The following is a 21,748-nucleotide window of genomic DNA, read 5'->3' as shown; positions in this document are numbered from 1 at the left end:
GTAAATTTTGCATAATAACTTTTTAAATGTGAGTACAGAGGAACCTTAATTATCTGAATGACATGGGTGGGGAGTATTTTGTCGAATAATCGAATGTTTGGATAATCAAATGCCAGATAACACAGTTTAGCCAAGATTCTGGGCCTTGCCATCTTGCCAGATAATCCGAAATTCAGATAATTGAATGCCGGATAATTGAGGTTCCTCTGTAATGTAATCTTTGGAATTGTTGAATGTAAAAAGCGTGACCATAAATGTGCCATAACTCCAGATTAAGTACAAATGCAAATTTTTATTGGAAAATCTGAAAAATGTACAGTACTTAGCTTTTCAATTTAAAAAAACATGGGAGGAATGTAATATCTGTTGTTTTTATGGTTTGAACAACAACATTATCAATTGAAGAAATTAAACACAATACTGTTGCCTTTTTATTGGTGAATACTAATTATGAAGCTGTCTTTCAAGTTTTATTGGAAGCTCCTTTGTAAAAGTTGTTGATGATTTAAGGATTTTGTTTAATTATTAAATGTATACAAAATACAGAGAATATATATCCTGTTGACTTCACATCAATAAGTTAGACAACCAATAAATCTGAGTCACAATTGCAAAATCTCATAGTGGATCAGTTTTGGAGTAGAGGCCTGATCAAGGAGATCATGTGCTTTCATGATTCATTCTGGTTAGGAATCTTATGATAAATTATATATTTTCAAAGAGGGTAGTAGTAAAATTAATACCAATACATAGGAACAGGCTGATGCATATTATATACCACTGAATTGCACATATAGCATGACCTAAATTTCTTAAAGTTATAGAGAGTAAAACATTAAAGACACTTATTGCTGTGGAATCACCTTGTACTTTGGATATAGCAATCTTTTGCATTGTTGTACAGATATCAATTCCTCACACCTTTCTCATTCCACTGCTTTGACACAGCAACATTCAGTTGCCTTGGTAATCTTTCAAAGCCATCAAAGAGAAGTGACTTTCTTCCTAGTTGCTTGTGTTGGATTAAGAATTCTTCCTGGAGTGCTAAAACTGATTATATCACCCTGCCCTATGTCCTGACCAATCTTCCAGCTTTCATCATGTCATCATCTCTTTTAAAATAGCAATTTTTTTCACTCTGTACAATTCAGGGTAATTGAATCATTTTACTTAAAATGATCCATTATTACTTCAACTCATTCACCAACTAGATATCATAAAATATCACCTTGGAAAAATGATAAAACTTTTTAAACTAGTGCACTATATTGCTGTGGGCTTTGCATGTTTTGGACCATTTACAATGTGTAATCACAATAAATAATTTCTTTCTGTTACTAGTTGAAGGACACGATTCCAGTGAAGATGCGTGTGCCTGCATGGAGTTAATGCTGTGGCGTTTGAAAGAAGATGCAAAACTGAGGAGATGACATCTCCTGTCTTTTGTCATGTGTAAAGGACTGAATGTTGCCAACAAAAGTCATAAGTAATATAATGTAATACAGATGTTATGACATGTAATTATTTTGCAGAACAAAAGGCAAAGTTTAGGCTGTTAAAAGATGATCCAGACTGCCTTTTTTGTTTACAGTATTTATTTGTTTTTATATGTATAAAGATCTTGTCACAAAATTGCTCCATACCAGTAAATGTGCAATGACCACATTTAACATTTCTTTAAAGTGGCATTCCAAGAAATACAGTCATTCTTGCTGATGAGTAACAAGTATGTCTGGGTAAGTATAACTCAAAAATACAGAACCAGTGAGATTTTGTAAAAAAATCCAATTGAAGAAAAATATTTTGACTATTGACCCAAAGATAAAGTGTACTTAACTTTTCTGTTTCAGTTTTTCAATGTTGTGTAATGTGATTTTCATGCTGAATGGATTAAAAGTCTGATTCATTTATATGTAATGCCTGCTGGATAACTTTTTCACTTTTGTTGCACATGACCTTTCAAAAGTGATTTTGTAAAACTGACTTAATACGTTATCTTTCATGTCTATAGTTACATTATACTTTGGATATAGCAAACGTTTGCGTTGTTTTACAGATAACAGTTCCTCACTCCTTTCTCATTCCACTCCAGAACTTAGGACAGACTGGCTGATTTTGTCTGCTGTTTTCCTGAAGCCTAACCTTGTGCCTCTCCTGCCTTTTAATTGACCGCGTGGGCCCATATTGAGACAACTGTAGACCGACCAAGACATGTTGACTCTCTAATATCTAAGTGCAATACTTAACCTGTTACTCCTAATTATATACAGAGGTTTATATTGCTCATGTGATCTCTTTTCTGTCACTGTGTCTTGCTCTCTACATTCACATCAATTGCTGTGTCAGTTATTAGAAACAACTTCAGTGAACACATTGTAAAAATGTACCACATAGTTTAGCATCCAATAACACATCCTACATTTTTATGGTCTAAGATTTTGAGACATTTTAGAAAGAAAGTTGGACTCATCTGTTAAATGAAATATAGATATTTTCACAGTAAATGTTTGGCTGTTCATAGTTGCTTAAATTGAATATACAATAAGTACATACTTTATTTGCTGAATGTTAGATTGAATTTGCATTAAAAGCTTCTATGGTAGCTCTAAACACTTGCTCTAGTGAAAATTCAGGTAACTAATAATCATGTCCTTACAGTTACAGTTGATTTTATTGCAAAAATTATAGAAATATCTTTTTATATATGTAGATATATGTATAGTTTTTTGCGAGTGTTTGTATGTTCAAGGGTGAAATACTAGAGATTATAGGTATTCTAAAGTTTCCTAGAGTATGTTACAGCAGTTTGTGAATTTCATTGAAACCCTAAAGGTTCGTTGTATGCTTATAACTGCTTTACATATTCATAAACTGGTTTTAATATTATATTTAAGGTGGCTAGGTACACTGGATTCAGCCGTGAGCTTTTTATTTTGAAGGCAGTAGGTTTCAATCTAAACTTGACAAAGTAGAATGACAGTGGGTACATTGCATTATGTAGCAAAGGGTTAATGTTGCAGGAGGAAATTCTGTGTAGAATGAAGAAAGTTTGATGTAAAATTGCTGCCAAGTTCCCTGAAAGCACTTATTATTCAGTGTGGAAAAGCACCATAGAACCAAATTATTCAGGTTTAGTCCCTAATCTATGCTGCATTGTTTAATTTCAGTGGATTACAATAAACTACTGAATCTAATCTCTGAGCTAAGGAAGGGAAAGTTAGCTCGGGTTCCCCACTCCCAATGATTAGCCATGTTGAACATAAAACGTTAACTGTTGACAGTCAGAATGAGATTCGGTGGACTGTCAGTGTTTGAGATAGTCTTTGCATGTGTTAATACTTTCCTGTTGAGAAGGGAAGATGGTGCTATCACGTGTAACTTTTACAATTTTGAACAGTAAGCAAAGAGACATCACTGAATATTTTTGGTGAAGAAAGGTTACCATTTTATTTTCATGGAGTTATCTTCATGGAGCTTCTTTAATAATTAAGTTGGCAAACACATGTGTGATGGTGAAAACTTACAAGAAGTAAAGTCCTAGATTCTGGAGTCCTGGTTTAAACAAAGTTATGTGATCTTAGTTTGAGCATTAGTTGAGGTGCCACAATTCACCTTCAATCTTTTGCTTAACCCAAGAGCACAATTATTTAGGGATCCTGTGCTGTATCCTGTCCATGACCTACCCTTAGAAATTACATGTTTAAGATTATTTGCGACCAAAAGTATTTAGGGCTGCAACTAGCAATTGCTTTCTAAGACTTTCTGTGAGGTACTGGGATTTACCCCAACAGGAATTTTAAAATGAATGCATGGAAGGATTGTATTTCTGTTGTTTAATTGTTTGGTAGAGTGCACAATGTTACATTATTGACCAGAGCTGCAGCTAAATAAACATTCACTGCTTTATACTTTCTCACTTAGCTTATTTCACAGAAGGTGAAGGTGTTCAAGGGAATAAAGGTGAATTAAACTCTTAATGTATGCAATTGTCTACCCTGTATTGGCAATAGAAGGGCAGCCTTCTCCCACATCATCCAGGGACTTAATAAATGGAGATAGTTGTTCCTTTAGATGACCGGGCCTATATTCAGACAACCTGGGTTTCATTCTTTGTTTCCAATGGCTCATCTTTTCAGGAGAGCATCTTCTAGATATTTCAATAAATCAGGTACTTCATGACTAAACAGGACAAAGCAAATCTTGTATTGTAGAGTTGCATCTCCTGCTCATCGTTGAACATTATTGGTGTGAGGAAGAAAAAACCCTATAGACTGGATAGTCCTGTTAACTAATTTAAAGTGATGAAAAGTAATGGCATACCTTTAGAAGAACTGATTAAGTAAGCCCATTTGTAAAATGATGTTAAAACTGGTTGCAAAGTTTGGAGAATGTTTATTCAAGAATTTTAGATTATATTGTTATAAGTAATGAAGAGCAACAGTAAAGGATGAAGAAGTTCATTTGAAATGTATGAGAGCTGGAGAATATATTTGGAAACATAATTACTTTTTTTGTTTAAAGACCCATCAAGTCTGTACTGAAACATAATATTCCTTTTAATATTTTGTTTAATGTATTACATGTATAAAGTTTGTATTTTTTTACATGTTTAATTTTGTGTAAAGTACTAAGATTTTACAAAAATAATCTAGTAAGGGGATGACTTATGCTCTGAATCAGTACAGAGCCTAGATATACAGTAAGCTTGAAAATGTAGTGAATTGTGTAAAGATTTATAGACTTCAAAAATATGTTCTATTCCTAGATCTTTGACTGGTCTCTGAACAGAAAATAACTGTGCTAATTGGAAAGACTTTTGATATATTTAAATACAGTACACCGTTTTAAACTATGCCTTGCACACTGGATAGACAGCTAAATATCTGTAGCATCCACTAAGTGTTTACAAAGAGGTGGAACTGAGTATATACACACATTATATATAGTATATACTGTAGTGATTTACATTCCTGTTTGGAATAAACTTTTTTTAAACAATACAAAAGACTTGAGCATTTGCTTTGCTTCTAGTGTTAAAATGGTTCTTTTGAAGGTGTATTTCATTACACTGAAATTAAAATACCCATAATGAGCCTAGTGGAACAAACCACTGAACTCCTTCCAACAGTGAGGAGATTTGTATATCATTGCTTTATCGGGAATGAGCCACATGGAATATTGTGATCAACCATTCAATTTAACATTTTCAAAAGAGTGAATTGAGGCTGCTGGAGCAGCACACTTTCAATATTTGTTTGAAAAGTTATGGAACAAATCAATCAAGAAATCTATGATCCAGAATTGCCCCAGGAAGTTGACTGGCAGCAAAGCAGCCACAATGGGTGACAAACAGAGGTGTAACAAACATTTTACAGTTTTGAGCGAACATTAAGTATTTAGGGTGTAGGTTTGCTATCCAGACGTTTCATTACCTGGCTAGGTAACAGCATCAGTGGCGACCTCCAAGTGAAGCGAAGTATTATAAATAATGCTGAATGCATCACTTGGTGTTGGTCATTAATACATATTTTCTTATTTTTAGAATTGTTGATGAATGCAAAGTATTTGGTAGTTTGGAAGATTGCTTCTAATCAGGTGAAAAGTACATCTTCACAAAAGGAATAAAATTGCACAATGATTCTTCACGTTGAAGTTGCAAAGCATTCAATTCTAACATTTTTAAAGCGTCTTATGCAATGAACTCACCTGTGCAACAGTTTATTTAATTGAAGAATTTCATTACATGTATCCCTTTTAAACAGTTACTGACATTTTATCTTAAACTATCATTTCTTAAATTATTGTTTGGTATAAAAGCTGAGGCTTTGAGTAAATGTCTGATCTATGAAGGTTTTTATTCCAGAGGATAGCCTCATCTGTTGACCTCTATACAATGTCCATGACCTTTGGGGTTATAGGTGACCAAGGAGATCGATTTTGGTAATCAGGAAGTCTTTTAACTTTTTCTTTATTGTGCTTTTGGAAACACATGGTATGTTGTCATCTGTTTCTTAAAGTTGAAAAGCTACATTGTGGTGGTATTGATCACCGATTGAGTTCTGCAGAGCAGTAAAGAGCTTTTAAGTGCTTAACTGACCAGTGAATACCAATGTTAATTTCTATATTGATTGGTGATTGTCAAATTAACCTTGGACAGATTGGCTGAGCATCTGTTGGAGAAAGATAAAGCTGATGCAAATTTTAGAAACCAAGTTTTCACCTGCCTCAAAAATATTACCTCCCTTAATTTCAGTTAAAGAAACCACTTTGAACAATATTGGAATGCAAGTTCAGTGCAAAGCGTTATCTAAATTTTTTCGGTATTCTTAATTTCACAAATTACAATTATAGATTGAATTCCTGCTTTAATCTGTTTGCTAATCTGAATCAATATGTGCTGAATTATAATTTTGAAATTAAATAAAAAGCATTCTTTCAACTATTTTTTAATTTTGCTAAGAGGATATTGCCTAAGAATTTATAAAACAATATAAAATTGGTTTCTAGTGAAATTTTTGTTAAATCAATGTTTTTGTTCAAACTGCATTTGACTAATAGTAGGACATATCAGACCACATACAGTTTTATGGATTTCAGTGCCACAACTTTGTCAGTGTGATAGGAGGTGCACTTAATTTCTGTAGGTCATTTCCTCTGTCATCAATCAGTAACCTACATGCAACTGAATAAAAATGTAATAGTGAGGCCACTGAAAGAGCTCATCCGTTGTGTAAAATAATGGATTAATTTTCGAGCACAAATTTACGTTTCTTAATGCATTTTATAACATGGATGATGATGGGATAGTGTATGGGGATGAGCTTAGAATAGGTAACAGGTCAGCGCAACGTCAAGGGCCTGTTCTACGCTGTATTGTTCTATGTTCTATGTAACATTGATTTAAATGCTCGACCCATTTTGACTTCTGAGAATAAGATGTTGAGTTATACCTCATAATGCACAATTTATTTGAAAGGTGCATGGGTTAAAGGTTGGGAGTTGCACTCAAAGCTGATATCAGACGTTTTATTTAAAAAGAAATAAAATTCCTTATTTTAAAAGGAATAGTAGAGAAGACAGAGCTTGTTAGAGTTTTTTTTTGTACCCCAGAGGTAAGAGGGAGGAATAAACTTAGTGGGATGCCCAATGAAAGGGCAGCATGGTTGCTCAGTGGTTAGGTTTAATTCCAGCTTCAGGTGACTGAGTGGAGTTTGCACATTCTCCCCATGTCTGCATGGGTTTGCTCTAGTTTCCTCCCACAGTCCAAATATGTGCAATTTAGGTGAATTGACCGTGCTAAATTGCCCATCGTGTTCAGGGATGTGTAGGTTAGGTGCATTAGTCAGGTGTAAATAGAGTAATAGGGTCTGGGTGTGATATTCTTTGGCTGACGCTGTGGACTTGTTGGGCCAAAGGGCCTGTTTCCACAGGAGGGATTCAATGATGATTCAAAGTTGAAATTTTTGTTATTACTTTCTATCAGTGACCTGAATACAAAACAAATAGTTCTGATTCATAAATCATAAACTCAAATGGTCAATGGACTGGAGGCAATTCAAAGCATTGCGTGAACTGGAAAAAAATGTAGATTAGATGAAACAATGGCCTGTGAGATTTAATACAGATGAGTATAGTGTTGAATGCTGTAAGGCAATTGGGTTGCACCTACTTCTACCAAATAACTAAGAATGAAGGGAAAGAAAACTCGCAGTTCTTAGTGGATTTGATATTTTGTATCCAAACAATGAAAACAACAGTTGAACAAAAACAAGTAGTGTTAAATGGTACAACCAAACCGTAACAATACAAATATAGTATTCTGGTCAGACAACATACATATGAAGATTTGAATTAAAAATAGGCCATTTGGTCTCTTGAGCTGGTCATGGACCTGCATATGCCATCAACTACTTTTCCTAGTCTGCCCCTAAAGTCTCTAAATATTATGAACCGCATCCAATATTGGTCACTGAGACCTAGGGTGAGTTGAAACAGCATGATGGGGAGAACATTCTTTTGTGTAGCAAGGAATGATGGGACAAGGTCTAATGCTTATTAATGGAGCTCTGAGTTAATAAAGGGGATTAAAGAGGTGTGGATGTTTTACCTTAAAAATGCATGAGAGATTATTTTGTGGCAAGATATCAAACACTGTGAAAAAGCTGAATGCGAAAAAAACTTTCCTAGCTATTGCTCATTTTACAATCTATTTAACTGAGGCAAGTAAAAGACTAATATAACAACATTCTTCATAATGCATGGATCGAATTCATGTTAAAAAATTATGAAATGAAACTCCTGGAATCTTTTGAGAACATGTTACATAAGTAATGGCAACAATAGTTTAAGTGACTCTGTCCCTGCTCCTTTTCTGCTGCTGATAACTTTATGTTCAACTGTTCCAACTGTCCTGGCCAGCCTTCCACGTTTAATTCTGTAAAATTAGAGGTCATTTAATACACTACCACTATTTCCTTTCTGACAGCATTTCCTATTCACCCACATTTGTTGGGTTTGCTCATCTGCATTTGCTCTCGTTTGAGCAGTGCTTTAAACAATCTTGTTACTTTCAGATTCCTCACCAATCTTGCCCCTTCCTACCTTTGTATCCTCCTCCAACCCCTCAAGATATCTGCACTCCTTTAATTCTAACCTCTTAAGCATTTTTGATTTTAATTGCTCCACTATTGATGGCCATGCCTTACATGTCAATGTTCTAATTAAGCACCCAACCCTAAACAAATCTGCTCCTCTACCTTTCTTTCCTCTTTTCAAAATGCTGTTAAGAGCCTTCATCTGACAAAGATTTTGTTCTTTTTCCCCAAGATCCTCATGTAGCTGATCACACCCTCCCTGTAACACTGTGAATCACCTTGCATTATTTATTAAAACTGTTATATAAATTGAGTCTTTGGATCAGCTAGGTTGTTTTTCACCTGTAATCACTTTGTCATTATGATGAAGAGCTGTTTTCCAATACCTAGAGCTTTGCAATAATCAAAACGAGGTTTTCTGTAATACCTTTGATCAGCAAGTGCATACACAATATATTGATAGCACTTTTAAAATTTCTAGTTACTTTGAACAATAAATTTGCTTTCTCTGTAAATATAGATTGCCTTTTTAAGGAAAATATTCTGAGGTCACTAAGGATTTGTACTGGGTCCCCAATGTGCATTTCCAATTGAAAAACCATTGGCAAAGATTAAGTTGTTAATTTTATAATTAAGTCAAATTTAAAATTTAGCATTCACTGTTTATGTTTATTTTCCCACCTCTGATGCACTTTGAGTCACTGTAGTCCATTTGGTGTAGGGACACTTTCTTTGCTGTTAGGGTGTTCCAGGATTTTGATGCAGCAACAATGAGGGAATAATTATCTATTTCCAAGTAAGATTGGTGTAGGTCTTGGAGGGAAACTTGCTGGTGGTGTTCTCATGCACCTGTTGCTCTGGTCCTTCTAGATGGTAAATGTCCCTGGTTTGGAAGGTATATTCTGTATCATGGTCATTGTACTTCCAAAGATATGCCCATGATATTGTGCAGAGCATATAAAAATCTAATGCTCCATCTTAACTGTGATTATTGAAGCAAGACACGAGTAGAAGTATGCTGTTCTGTGATAATCTGTTGACTTAATGCTGACCCATCACTTGTGTGGCAAATTGTGTACAGTAGATAACTGTAATAGACATCTTCTGGAATCTTCAACACCATGATATCCACATTCAGATTTTAACATTGTGAAAACATCATCATTGTCACAATAGGTAAAATATACTGCTGGAGGCAAAATTCATGTAATAGTTATACAAAGGTAGCTTTTTTAAAAACCAAAGAACTGTAAAATCTGAACCAAAAAACAGAAATTACTGAATCAGCTCAGCAGATCTGGCGGCATCTGTAGAGAGAGAAACGATTGAACATTCCAATCAAAAGAAATTATCTCTGCCTTTTTTGTGGTTAATGCCTCATCTACAGATCTATACAGCTTTATGCACTCAGAAATGAATGCTACAGCTATTGTCAAGTTGGTCTTCAATTAATTTACCAAATATCTGTAACCTAGATGATCTTTTTATACCAACCTTTTCCCAGCTATATTCAGGTCTGAAGAAAGGCCTCTGATTCCAAAATGTTAACCAAGGTAGATATTTTTTATGACTGCCTCAAATAAATAAGTAATAAGCTACTGCCCACTTTTGTGGTGGGAGCCTAAACTCCTTTGTTCCTGAAAGTTAACAAAAACGCCAATCTTTTACACCTCTAGTGCCGTGCTATTCAAAAAGGAGCTATTTTATTTTCCACTGTCCCAAAGTCCAGGTGTATTCCTTAGCTTAAATTTACAATGGTTTAAAGTACAGTCCATGCTTTTAAAGCCAAATCATGGATAGCAAAGCCTTCATTATGCAATGGGCATCCACTGAAATTTTTACTGGATTAAAGCTGTTCAATGATTTGCTTTCCTTATCTCTGTGGGACTGTGGTCGGAGTGCACACACAAATCGTGCAATTTACAAAGGACACTACAGTATTCTTTTCCTTGTTTGAAACAAAGTCATCCCTTCCTCGTTATTTGAAATTAAGGCATTTTATTTGGCTGCATACAGATGTGAGTCTATGGATTATGAAGGACTTTTTCTTCCCCCAATCACTCTGTTCAATTAAACAATTAGGAAACTCCCAAGGAGAAAATGCTCTGAAAAGTCTTGCTTGCCATTTATAATGAGGGGCTTTGCAGAATTAACATATTTGGTTTTCCCATATATGATTGGACAGATTCTGGAAAGTTCTGAAAAATTAGCTCAAAGTAAGATTTAACTGCAGGATTAATGGACTTCAACTCATGTTATAAATACATCAGCCCAAAGAATTTATTGACCAGTCTGGCGGAAGATGCTGGAGCAAAGAGCAGTGTGCCACTTTTTCAACAAGGATGTGTCAAAGATGCTCCCTATCATTGCCCCTATTAAAGATATTCAGAAGGATCTTTTGGGGAAGATGAAAGGCCTAACATTGACCCACGGATTGGATGCAAGAATGAAGACATAGTAATGTGCAGTGGGAGCCAACACCATTGCCTGAGGCAGCAAAGTGCACTGAGCCAACAAAATCTGTAACGTACTGTTTGTCACACCTACCTAAGTGCTATCCAGCTTTTTTTTTGATATTTGTAAATTATATGGTACCTAAGAGATATTAGATACTCAAGTGTGTGCAATTTGCTCCAAATGTGAAGCCAGACCCCAGAGCAAGAATACACAGCATCAAAACAACTAAAGTGCTAAGAATATCCACAAATGCAAAAAGTATCAATGAGATTCAAAACCAATCAACCAAATGGTTATTTTCCAATGATAACTAAGTACTCAATGTTGTTAGCTTATATGCTATGTTACCTATAAAAGATTATCAGAAACTTTTACGATTGATATATGTCAAGGCAATGCATTCTGTGCATTGGCAGCCAAGTGCCAATAAGCAAGTTCATTTCAGCTTCCCAAAATCTTCTCCCTAGTAGATACCAATGGCCCAACTGTAGCAGGATTACTAGTAAGCACAGACTTCAGTATCGTCACAATTCATGAGATTCAAACCACACCCGTTATGGTGAACCAAACCATATGTAACAAAATCTAATTAGTAAATGATCTCCAAGGATATGACTGAAGTAAGATACAATTGTTTGACACATGGAGCACTCCACCTAACACACAGATCAACATATTCCTTCTGATCTTCACATTGATGCTCGAAATTATAAAGTTGAAGACATTCTCAATGTTTATCTGTTTCCTTTGTAACTTCTGAAGATGAACAACTACAAGAGATGCAAAAGATCATTATCCAGGGATGGACTGGCAGTATTAAATGTGTACTTGAGAAAATTTGTCTGTTTTGCCCATGCAGCGACAAACCTTGTGTATCAAATTAAGTCATTCCCAAGAGCAAAAAAGTCCTGATATCAAAAATATTGTACCAAAATATCTTGTCCATGTTACACCAGGGATATATGGTATTAAACACACAAAATGACTAGTGTTTGAATCTTTATGGAGGTCATAGATGAATCACGATATTCAAAGGCTTGTGAATGTATGTAAGAGATGCCAAATGTACCAACCCCAGCAACAGAGGGAGTCTCTGCATAAATACAATGTGCCAAGCACTCTTTGGACAAAAGGTAGCAACAGACCTACTTCACAGTGCATGGGAAGATTACATTCTTCTGATGGATTACTTTTCCATTGTTCAATAACTAAGCAGCAAAACAAGCATGACGATCGACTGACACGATGAGCGCTTTCTCTTTTCAGTTTATTCAGTGTCCCAGAGCAGATAGTTTCTGACAACAAATCACAGTGCACAAACAAACTTTCAAGACATGTACAAAGTACAGCGTACCCATATCACTCCACTATCCATGATCAAAGGTGGAGTAGAACATATGGTATGTACTCTCAGATCAATGATCATTAAGCGTTGAACAACAAAGCAAGATTTTTTAAAACTGTGTTGCTGCTTCTTTAGAGAAACGATTACTATTCCCAGCACAACTTACACACAGAAGGCAAATATGACTGACCTTACCTAGCAAATAAGCATTTTGAGACATCTTTCTTCAAAGACAAAGAAGAATATAAGAGATCCATGATAAATAAGTAGAGAACAGCCAAAACACCAAACACAAAGTGAAAGTTAGAAACACAAGTACTTAGGGTAGCACAGTGGTTAGCACTGCTGCCTCACAACGCCGGGGAATCTGCGTTCAATTCCCACCTCGGGCAACTGTCTGTGTGGAGTTTGCACATTCTCCCCGTGTCTGTGTGGGTTTGCTCCGGTTTCCTCCCACAGTCCAAAGATGTGTAGGTCAGGTGAATTGGCCATAGTGTCAGGTGCATTAGTCAGGGGTAAATGTAGGGGAATGAGTTTGGGTGGGATCCTCTTCGGAGGGTCGGTGTGGACTTGTTGGGCTGAAGGGTCTGTTTCCACACTGTAGGGAATCTAAACTAAACTACTTGGATGCAGCAAAGATGTTTAGAGTATATAACCAGTCCGATCATCGCAAATTAATTTCTGATCATGGTGCTACATTATGAAAGAATAGACACCAACTCAGACTAATGTATAACGCCATTCATTCACGAAGAGAGTGGGGAAGAACACTCCAACGGTGATGTTGAACAACACCAACAGCAACCAGACAACCACTTGTCAAACAAGTGCAATAAAGAACAACATGTACCTCTCCAGACAAGCAGAGACAGACCCCGGATTGCAAACAGGTTCCATTCTTGAGTTCGTTCACAAGTTGATTTGTATACAAGTTGGAAGACAATGCAGGAAAATGTAAAGCAGCTGTTACTAAGTAATAGGAAATGTTCACATGTCAGATCTTTAAAATTACACCCCTGTATGAGATCACATTTGTAAATCGGACATTTATAAATCGGGGACTGCATGTATACAATCACCAGATCAAGACAAGTTGACAAAACTCCAAGCTGTTACAATCAAGTCAGAAATGTTTCGTTGTTTAACAATATTTTGTAACATCGGGGATCAGTTAGCTAAGTTTGCTGAATTTAACTTAGTTTGCTGCATTAATTTGCAATGCAGAGTAATGTTACAGTGTGGGTTCACTTCCCACACCGGCTAAGGTTACCGTGAAAGACTCTCCTTCTCAAGCTCTCCCCTTGCCTGAAGTGTGTTCTCTCTAGAGAACAACCCTATGGTCCAGTAGGACTATGACAATTTTATTTTATAATGCAGAGGAGGAAGAATGATTGGGGCAAATAGTCAGGTGAGGGAATCGTTCTATGCAACTGTGATGTTCGTCAAGAAGAGGTGATTTGGATGGAAACACAAGATATCAGGAATGAGAGTAACGTCACAATCTGATTATAGTGACATTGGTCTCCCAGTAAAATAGGAGCATGATTTAGGAAAAGCATGAAGTTTGCCAGATCCCCGGCACAAAGGAATTCCCGAATCCTTTCAGACGAAGGAAAGTCTGTGCATGGAGTCCAGCTATGTTCTACAGTCATTTCACGATTCCCTGATAGGAAATAATTCCAATTTCGATCGTACATTGATGGTGATGCTAATTTTATTACAACTGAGAGGGACACATATCAGCTGTCTAAGAAAGGCAAATCTGGCCAAGGTTGCAAGGTCTATGGCTGCAGTTTTATTTTTGACTCAAATGTGATCTCAAGCTATCCCAAGAAACTTGACATGATATTTGTTGTTGGTTAGCTATTGTTAGAGTTCCTTAGGAGAAGTTCGGGATGCTGGTTTGATCAGTTCATATTGAATAGCAATCAATTGATCAAGATTTCAAGGCACCAAATGCTTTTGAACACCTGAGAAATGTCTGGGTGTAGACTAGTGTGTCCCATTTGTTGAAGTTGATTAATAACGTTAAAAAGAGTTAAGATCCAAGTGGCAGTGTGGCGATGGCGTCCCTACCTCTAGGCCAGAAGATTTGTGTTCGACACCTATCTGCTCCAGAGCTGTATGCTAATATCTCTGAACAGATTGCTTTAAAAAAAGGGATCCTGAGGTGTCTTGTGGTACGGTGGCAGTGCCATATCTGTGAGCCAGGCAATCTTGGTTCAAGTCCCACCTTCTCCAGAGGTGCATCATCACATTTTTGAACAGAGTGTTTAGGGAAGAAGAAGTTCTTCCTAATCCACAGTCAAGTATGCAACTTTAATTTCAAGTAACGAGGAAGGGATGTGTTGCAAACAGAGTAAAGAATACTTGAGTGTCCTTTGTATACTGCACGACTTGTGCAGAGCTGCACTTAAAGCGCACTCTCTGACCAGAGTCCCACAGAGATTCGGAAGCGAATCATCGACAATTAGGCACCTATTGCAAGGGGCCATTGACTTGCAAGAATAAACATGGACGGACGTTGTATGGTTTCTCAAATGGAAATGCACATAGGATCTAAAGCTCACTGATTTCAGAAGCGTCACAATGCAACCATTTCTAAAGGAAACTAAAAGAATATTTGAGTTTAGTTTTGATTTAGTAACATTCGTTCAAATTCGGTCACAGTTCGTGATCTGCTTAAATCTACAGGTGAAGATTTGATTCCTGAGCGAAGCTTTGCTAGATACAAGGTAGCTGTTTTTTTTAAAATCAGTTATGGAATGGAGGAGGAATGATTCAAACTTAATTGCACGTACAAGGGTAATTGGTTCAGTTTAAGCATTTGTGATTGCCTTTTTTTAAAACCTTCTTCCCTTTACGCATTGAACCCCTACAGCAATCTCACGTTTAGACAAGGAGGTGTGCCCAAAATGAAGTTTCCCATTCATGTATGGGATAGAGAAAAATTACCACGTACTCGCCGCACTCACTGGCTCTACAGCATCAATTTCAAACAACTTATTTTCATCCCATTCCTTTTCCGGATGCCCTTTCCAATCATCTTCAGATAATCTATCTTCGCTGTTCCATTGCTCTCCTCCAGCCGAGAGAGCAGCTGAGATTCTGAATATTCAGTCCGGGAATTCAAAAGGACCTATTGAAAATCTCTCAGGTGGCAAACTGAAAAGGACCGGCCGTTTGGAACGAAAAAATAAGTGTCACGTTTGTTAGGGAAAATAAATGTCTTTTTTAAATAGTTGTTTAATAATTTTGTTTAATGGTTAGTTTAGCAACAGCATTGACTCTGCAGCACCATGACTGAGTCAGAAACTGGTGGACTCGATTCCACACACACAGCTGGCCACAAATTCTAGACAGACATTGCGTTTTACTTGTACCTGGGATGTGGGTATCGCTGATTATTACCCACTCTTAACTGTTCCAAGGACAGGTAAGAGTCAACCACATTGCTGAGTCCTGGAGTCACATTTGGGACAGACCAAATTTCCTCCCCACAGTGGACCAATGAGCTTTTAATGACAATTGACATTAGTTCCATGTTACCACTTGATTAACTATTTCCCTTTCAGTTTTTATTGGATTTCAATTTTAGCCATCCAACAGGATGGCATTTGAACTTATGACCCCAGTTTATGAAGTCCAGTAACATTACCACTACACCACTGTTTCCCGACTGGAAAGAGCCACAGAGAACTCCACAGGTTTGGCAGCTTCTATGGCGAGAGAAACAAGAGTTAAAGTTTCGTCTCTGTTCAGTATCTTCTGGTCTCCCCCTTATAGAGACTGGAGGCGCCAATGTGGAGGAAGACACATTAAACCAAAGTCGAGAGTGTGATGCTGGAAAAGCACAGCAGGTCAGGCAGCATCCGAGGAGGAGGAGGAGGAGAATGGACGGTTCGGGAATAAGCCCTTCATCAGGATTCTTGCCCGAATCGTGGATTCTCCTGCTCCTCGGATGCAGTCTGACCTGCTGTGCTTTTCCAGCACCACACTCTCGACTCTGATCTGCAGCATCTGCACTCCTCACTTTCTCCACATTAAACCAAAACCCTTTTTGTCCTTTTGGCCGGTTGTAAAAGTTGGCATTGTACCATTTTGAAAAGAGCAGCCCGTTTACTATTTATCCTCAATCAGCAGCTGGTAATTCGGTCAGTCTCAATGCTCTCACTGTTTGCAAATTCGTATGTGCTTGCTATATTTCCTGTACTCAGAATGACTACACTTCAAAAGGACCTCAACTGCTGTAAAATGTTTTGAACATCCTGAGGTCTTATTGCTGTGATTATGAAATTGCTTCATCAGCAGTTTCCGCCTGCAACAGCAAAGGCAGCAGATGTATGAGATCACCAGCACCTGCATGTTCCCCTCCAAATCATGTACCATCCTGACTTTGAAATATAAAATCCCTGCAGTGTGGAAGCAGGCCATTCAGCCCATCGTGTCCGCACGGACCCACCAAAGAGCATTTAACCCACTCCCGAAACCCTGTATTTCCCTCATTCCTGATGAAGGGCTTATGCCCGAAACATGGATTTTCCTCCTCGGATGCTGCCTGACCTGCTGTGCTTTTCCAGCACCACACTCCCGACTCTGTATTTCCCAGGCCCAATCCAGCTAACCTGCAAATAGTTGTGACTGTGTGAGGAAACCTGAGCACCCAGAGAGAACCCACACAGATGTGGGAAGAGCTTGCGAACTCCACACAGTCACTCGAGAGTGGAATCGAACCCGGGGTCCTGGCGGTAGCGAACCAATGAACCGCCGTGCTGATCATAAATTGCCATTCCGGTCGCTGGAACACATGCTGTAACGGCACTGCGGGTGTAACTACATCTAAAGACTGCAGTGATTCACGGTGCTAACTCACCACCACTTTCTCAAGGGTACTTAGGGATGGGTAATAGTTTATTCGTTTAACCAGTGACACCTATCCCATTTGGAATTTCCTTTTTCTCCAGTCAACTGGATGGATGACTGCGTAAAGCTGTTAAATATGCGCTCAATCAAAATAACTTTAAACCGTGAAGTTAGGTTGGATGTCACATTGTTCTGCCACTTTTGAGACAAATGAGAGTCGTGGTGACATCAGCTATTCTCAGCAGCTGAAGTCAATTATTGTACTTTTCTTGACTCATTATGAAAGGGTTTGTTATCGTAGCAAGGTAAATATTAATTTTTAAGAAGTTGATATCCACACAAACATCTAAATTACAAAACTCAAAATAATCAAGAATGAGAAGATTCGAAATGTTTCCAATTTTTTTTGCAGTACATGCATTGACTGAGGGGCTAAAAATTTATTGCAGGTAAAGGTTGTACACAACATCGGGGTTGTACACAACATCGGGGTTGTACACAACATCGGGTTGACACAACATCGGGGTTGTACACAACATCGGAGTTGTACACAACATCGGGGTTGTACACAACATCGGGGTTGTACACAACATCGGGGTTGACACAACATCGGGGTTGTACACAACATCGGGGTTGTACACAACATCGGGGTTGACACAACATCGGGGTTGTACACAACATCGGGGTTGTACACAACATCGGGGTTGTACACAACATCGGGGTTGACACACCATCAGCACCAGTGCCCGCTGCACATTGTTTCTGGAGGATGTTGAACAAAGTGGGAAGAAGCTGGTCCTCATGCACTTGTTCTTACACCAAAAAGAATGTGGGAGGTCAATGTTAGGGGGCAATATCTCTGGACCAATGATTCCCGAAACTGCACTGAGTCACGGACTTCCTAATGCTCAAGGAATGTATTCATTTCAACGGCAGGGCACTGACATCACCTCTGCTGATGGTGACTGATGACTCAAAATACAGAGCTGTGATGGGGAATTCAAAGTTCTCCAACACCACTTCTGGAGAAATTCATGCCTCAATCCAGAAGAGTTAACTACCTTAACGGAGTGTAGAAGTATTCAAAACATGACTGTACAGCTAAGATGAACAGTCGATTTGGAGATGCACTATATGCAGTGAAGATAATTCGAGTGGATCTATTATGGGACTAAACCATACAGAAGGGCCCAGATAAGCCACAGCAAAATCCACATAGAGAATGAAGGGAAGACATCAAAGCAGGTTTACAGGGAGACTTTGATATGGAGAGATTCCATCCTTTAGGGGAATGCATACCAAATGCAGTATTATTTAACTTGAAGAATTGGCTGTGAAATCAACGGTGAAGTATTTTAGAACCTTAAAGCAAAAAAAGAAAGTTAGAGACGGGGAAAGTCATTTGAGACAAATGTGTGATAGTACTTTTGATATCTGGCTGAGATCCCAAAGGGGGAAGCAATACCAAACTAACCAAAACTAAGTAAATTGCTGGAAGAAATTGCTGTCAAAGGTTTACATCTTGCACCTACAAGAACCTGTGAAAAGAGAAACCATATTTTGGAATGTATTAGAAAAGAGTATTAATTCGTTGGCATGTGGACTCTACTAGGTACAGGAGTTATGATGACCAACAGTTAACTGCCAAGTTTTGATTAAATTTAAACTGGACAGGTTTGTTGAGGCAATACCTTGAGGAATGAGAGAATAGCTGTTGCCTATTTTGATAAATTAAAACTGAAGCAGTGTGTATATGTTCGTTTTGTTTGCAAATAATATGACCCTGTGTACTAAAATACGTAGCATGCAAGTGTGCCACACTATGAGCCTTACTCAGCATCTCACATTTATTGTTAGCATAGTCCTTGGCATAAATTGGAGTTGTTTCAACTTAAAATTGTTGGCAGCCATTATCATTCCTCTGGACAATACCTCATTTAATTAAAGTCGATCTGGTTTAAGTTTATACAAATTGTTGCAATTAATTGTCATTCATCATCTAACTGGTGCATTCCTCATGGCAATGCCTCTACAAACCAGTGTTGACTTGCCGACCAATTAGCGTGTTCTTCTGATGTAGTATAAAATATTGTTCCCCTTCACAGTTGGTATTCTAATGGAAATCCTGAGGAGGGCAAGATGAAATCCTTCAACATGTCTGTAATTTCCAATGTTCTATACCACCAAATGACTGTTTACATTAAGTACAATTATTTTCTTCTTTACAAAATGCAAATCAAGTAAAATAATCAAACAGGAGTGACCATTTTTAACCTGTTCAAATTGCATAAAACTTTTGGTGTTCAATTTTTCTTTAACAAAGACGGAAATCAGGATATCAACAATATTACCCAATCTTCTTTATTCTATAGGCTTTGGTTAAAATATCTCAGACATCAATCAAATGTTCATTAAGTTTGCCCCAACCAAATGATGCTATTTTAACTTAAATGTAAATTAAAATGGTAACTTTGGAATTCCATGGTGTTTTCTGCTGTTGGATGGAAAAGCCAAAAAGTTCTGGCTTCATCACTTCATCATCTCCTCAACATCCATAACTAGTCCTCACCTCAACATCCACACCTGGTCCTCACCTCAACATCCACACCTGGTCCTCACCTCAACATCCACACCTGGTCCTCACCTCAATATCTACACTTGGTCCTCACCTCAATATCTACACTTGGTCCTCACCTCAACATCCACACCTGGTCCTCACCTCAATATCTACACTTGGTCCTCACCTCAATATCTACACTTGGTCCTCACCTCAACATCCACGCCTGATCCTCACCTCAACATCCACACCTGGTCCTCACCTCAACATCCATTCCTAGTCCTCACCTCAACATCCACACCTGGTCCTCACCTCAACATCCATGCCTGATCCTCACCTCAATATCCATTCCTGGTCCTCACCTCAACATCCACACCTGGTCCTCACCTCAATATCTACACTTGGTCCTCACCTCAATATCCATACCTGATCCTCACCTCAACATCCATACCTGGTCCTCACCTCAATATCCACACCTGGTCCTCACCTCAATATCCATACCTAGTCCTCACCTCAATATCCATACCTGATCCTCACCTCAACATCCACACCTGGTCCTCACCTCAATATCCACACCTGATCCTCACCTCAACATCCACACCTGATCCTCACCTCAATATCCACACTTGATCCTCACTTCAACATCCATACCTAGTCCTCACCTCAACATCCATGCCTGGTCCTCATCTCAATGTTTACACCTGGTCCTCTCCTCAACATCCATGCCTGATCCTCTCCTCAACATCCATGCCTGGTCCTCACCTTCTGCTCTCATCTTGGTTGGTTAGCACTGAGTGATTACTATAAACACACAGGTTCTCTAGAGTGAGCACTTGGTCCACCTGAAGGAATAACTGCTAGAATTGCTCAGCAATCTGGGCCCCGGGTTTTTGTTTTCAGATTCTAAAATCTACTGTATTTCATTTTATTTTTGGGAAACCTCGATGAAATTCCTTTAGGGTCGCACGGAAGGTCATTGTAGGTTCATTAGCAATCCATACAACAGAGGCAAGTGCGATGTAGACAATTATACAATAATATCCAGTGGGTTTGTGCTGACATAACACTTGAATGAAATCCAAATACTCTCAACCTTTCTGAAAACGTGGGTCAACAGAAATATATTTGTTTACACAGGGGACTATTTTTAAGTGTTTATCTCCTCAGTTTACCAAAAACACAATAAAATCTCCCTCTTTTTAATAACTTGTCTTTCAACGTGATCAATAACTGTTCCTAGCCGGGTGCCTGTCAGTCCTTCTTGGCTGTCAAAGTATATTAATTTCCACCCAAATAAATCGTTTTGATCATCCTTTGCCCCCCATTCTCCAAGTCTTTTTAAAATCTTGCAGATTAGAGTCAGGCTCTTTGTTTTGCCACACGGGGGATTAAGAGAGATTTGCCGCCAGAAAACTCGCGATTTAATCGCACGTTTATCCCTCAAAAGCTCGAAAATTGGTGCTGGCTGCGGATTAGCACCAGACAAAGCAAGACTTGTGCTGAAAAAAGAACTGATGGGAAAAAATGCCCCCGTTTGTTTCAAGTGAGAGGGATCTCTGCAGATTTCCACGGTGTTATTGTTCTCTCCCAAATCCTACTTTCAATTTGTTTCCATATTTCTCGGCCCCCTTTTCAATGATCAATGACAATATTATCTTCACACTGAAAAGGTTCTCGCCGATTCTGCTAATATTGACAAAGGTGATGGTGCAGAGTGGGGTGAGCTTTTGTCAGGTAGAATTGTTAAATCCTTCCCTTTCCATCCCCTTCCCCACCCTTCCATCATGATTGATTGTATTGTTCGTCCGCAGTTTCATTTCTATCGGTTAAAGTTTGTTTTTATTTTTCAACGGAACGCCTGTTGTAAAGCTCACACACGTAGTTGTGGTAGTTTAAAAAGGACACATTTTAAAAATTTTACCACTTTAAAAA

General features: G+C 38.1%; 1 protein-coding gene across 3 annotated transcripts in view; it reads left to right on the top strand.

Annotated features, from left to right (window-relative positions):
- The window catches only part of rexo1 (REX1, RNA exonuclease 1 homolog), an 80,822-nt gene extending 75,844 nt beyond the window's left edge, over positions 1-4,978 (top strand). The window contains exons 17-18 of one of the 3 annotated variants that reach the window (XR_011964025.1): positions 1,342-1,736; positions 2,093-4,977. Coding sequence is in view for 2 of the 3 variants with exons in the window: in XM_072594113.1 (XP_072450214.1) it covers positions 1,342-1,430 (89 nt within the window). In the remaining variant the exon portion in view is untranslated. Of the gene's footprint in view, positions 1-1,341 lie in introns of all 3 variants that reach the window. The other 2 variants (XM_072594113.1, XM_072594114.1) reach the window with 2 other exon arrangements.
- The last annotated feature ends 16,770 nt before the right edge of the window (positions 4,979-21,748 follow it).

This window comes from Chiloscyllium punctatum, chromosome 24, assembly GCF_047496795.1.
Source record: "Chiloscyllium punctatum isolate Juve2018m chromosome 24, sChiPun1.3, whole genome shotgun sequence".
In the NCBI taxonomy this organism is placed as follows: Eukaryota; Metazoa; Chordata; class Chondrichthyes; order Orectolobiformes; family Hemiscylliidae; genus Chiloscyllium; species Chiloscyllium punctatum.
This window is presented reverse-complemented; position numbering and strand designations above follow the sequence as displayed.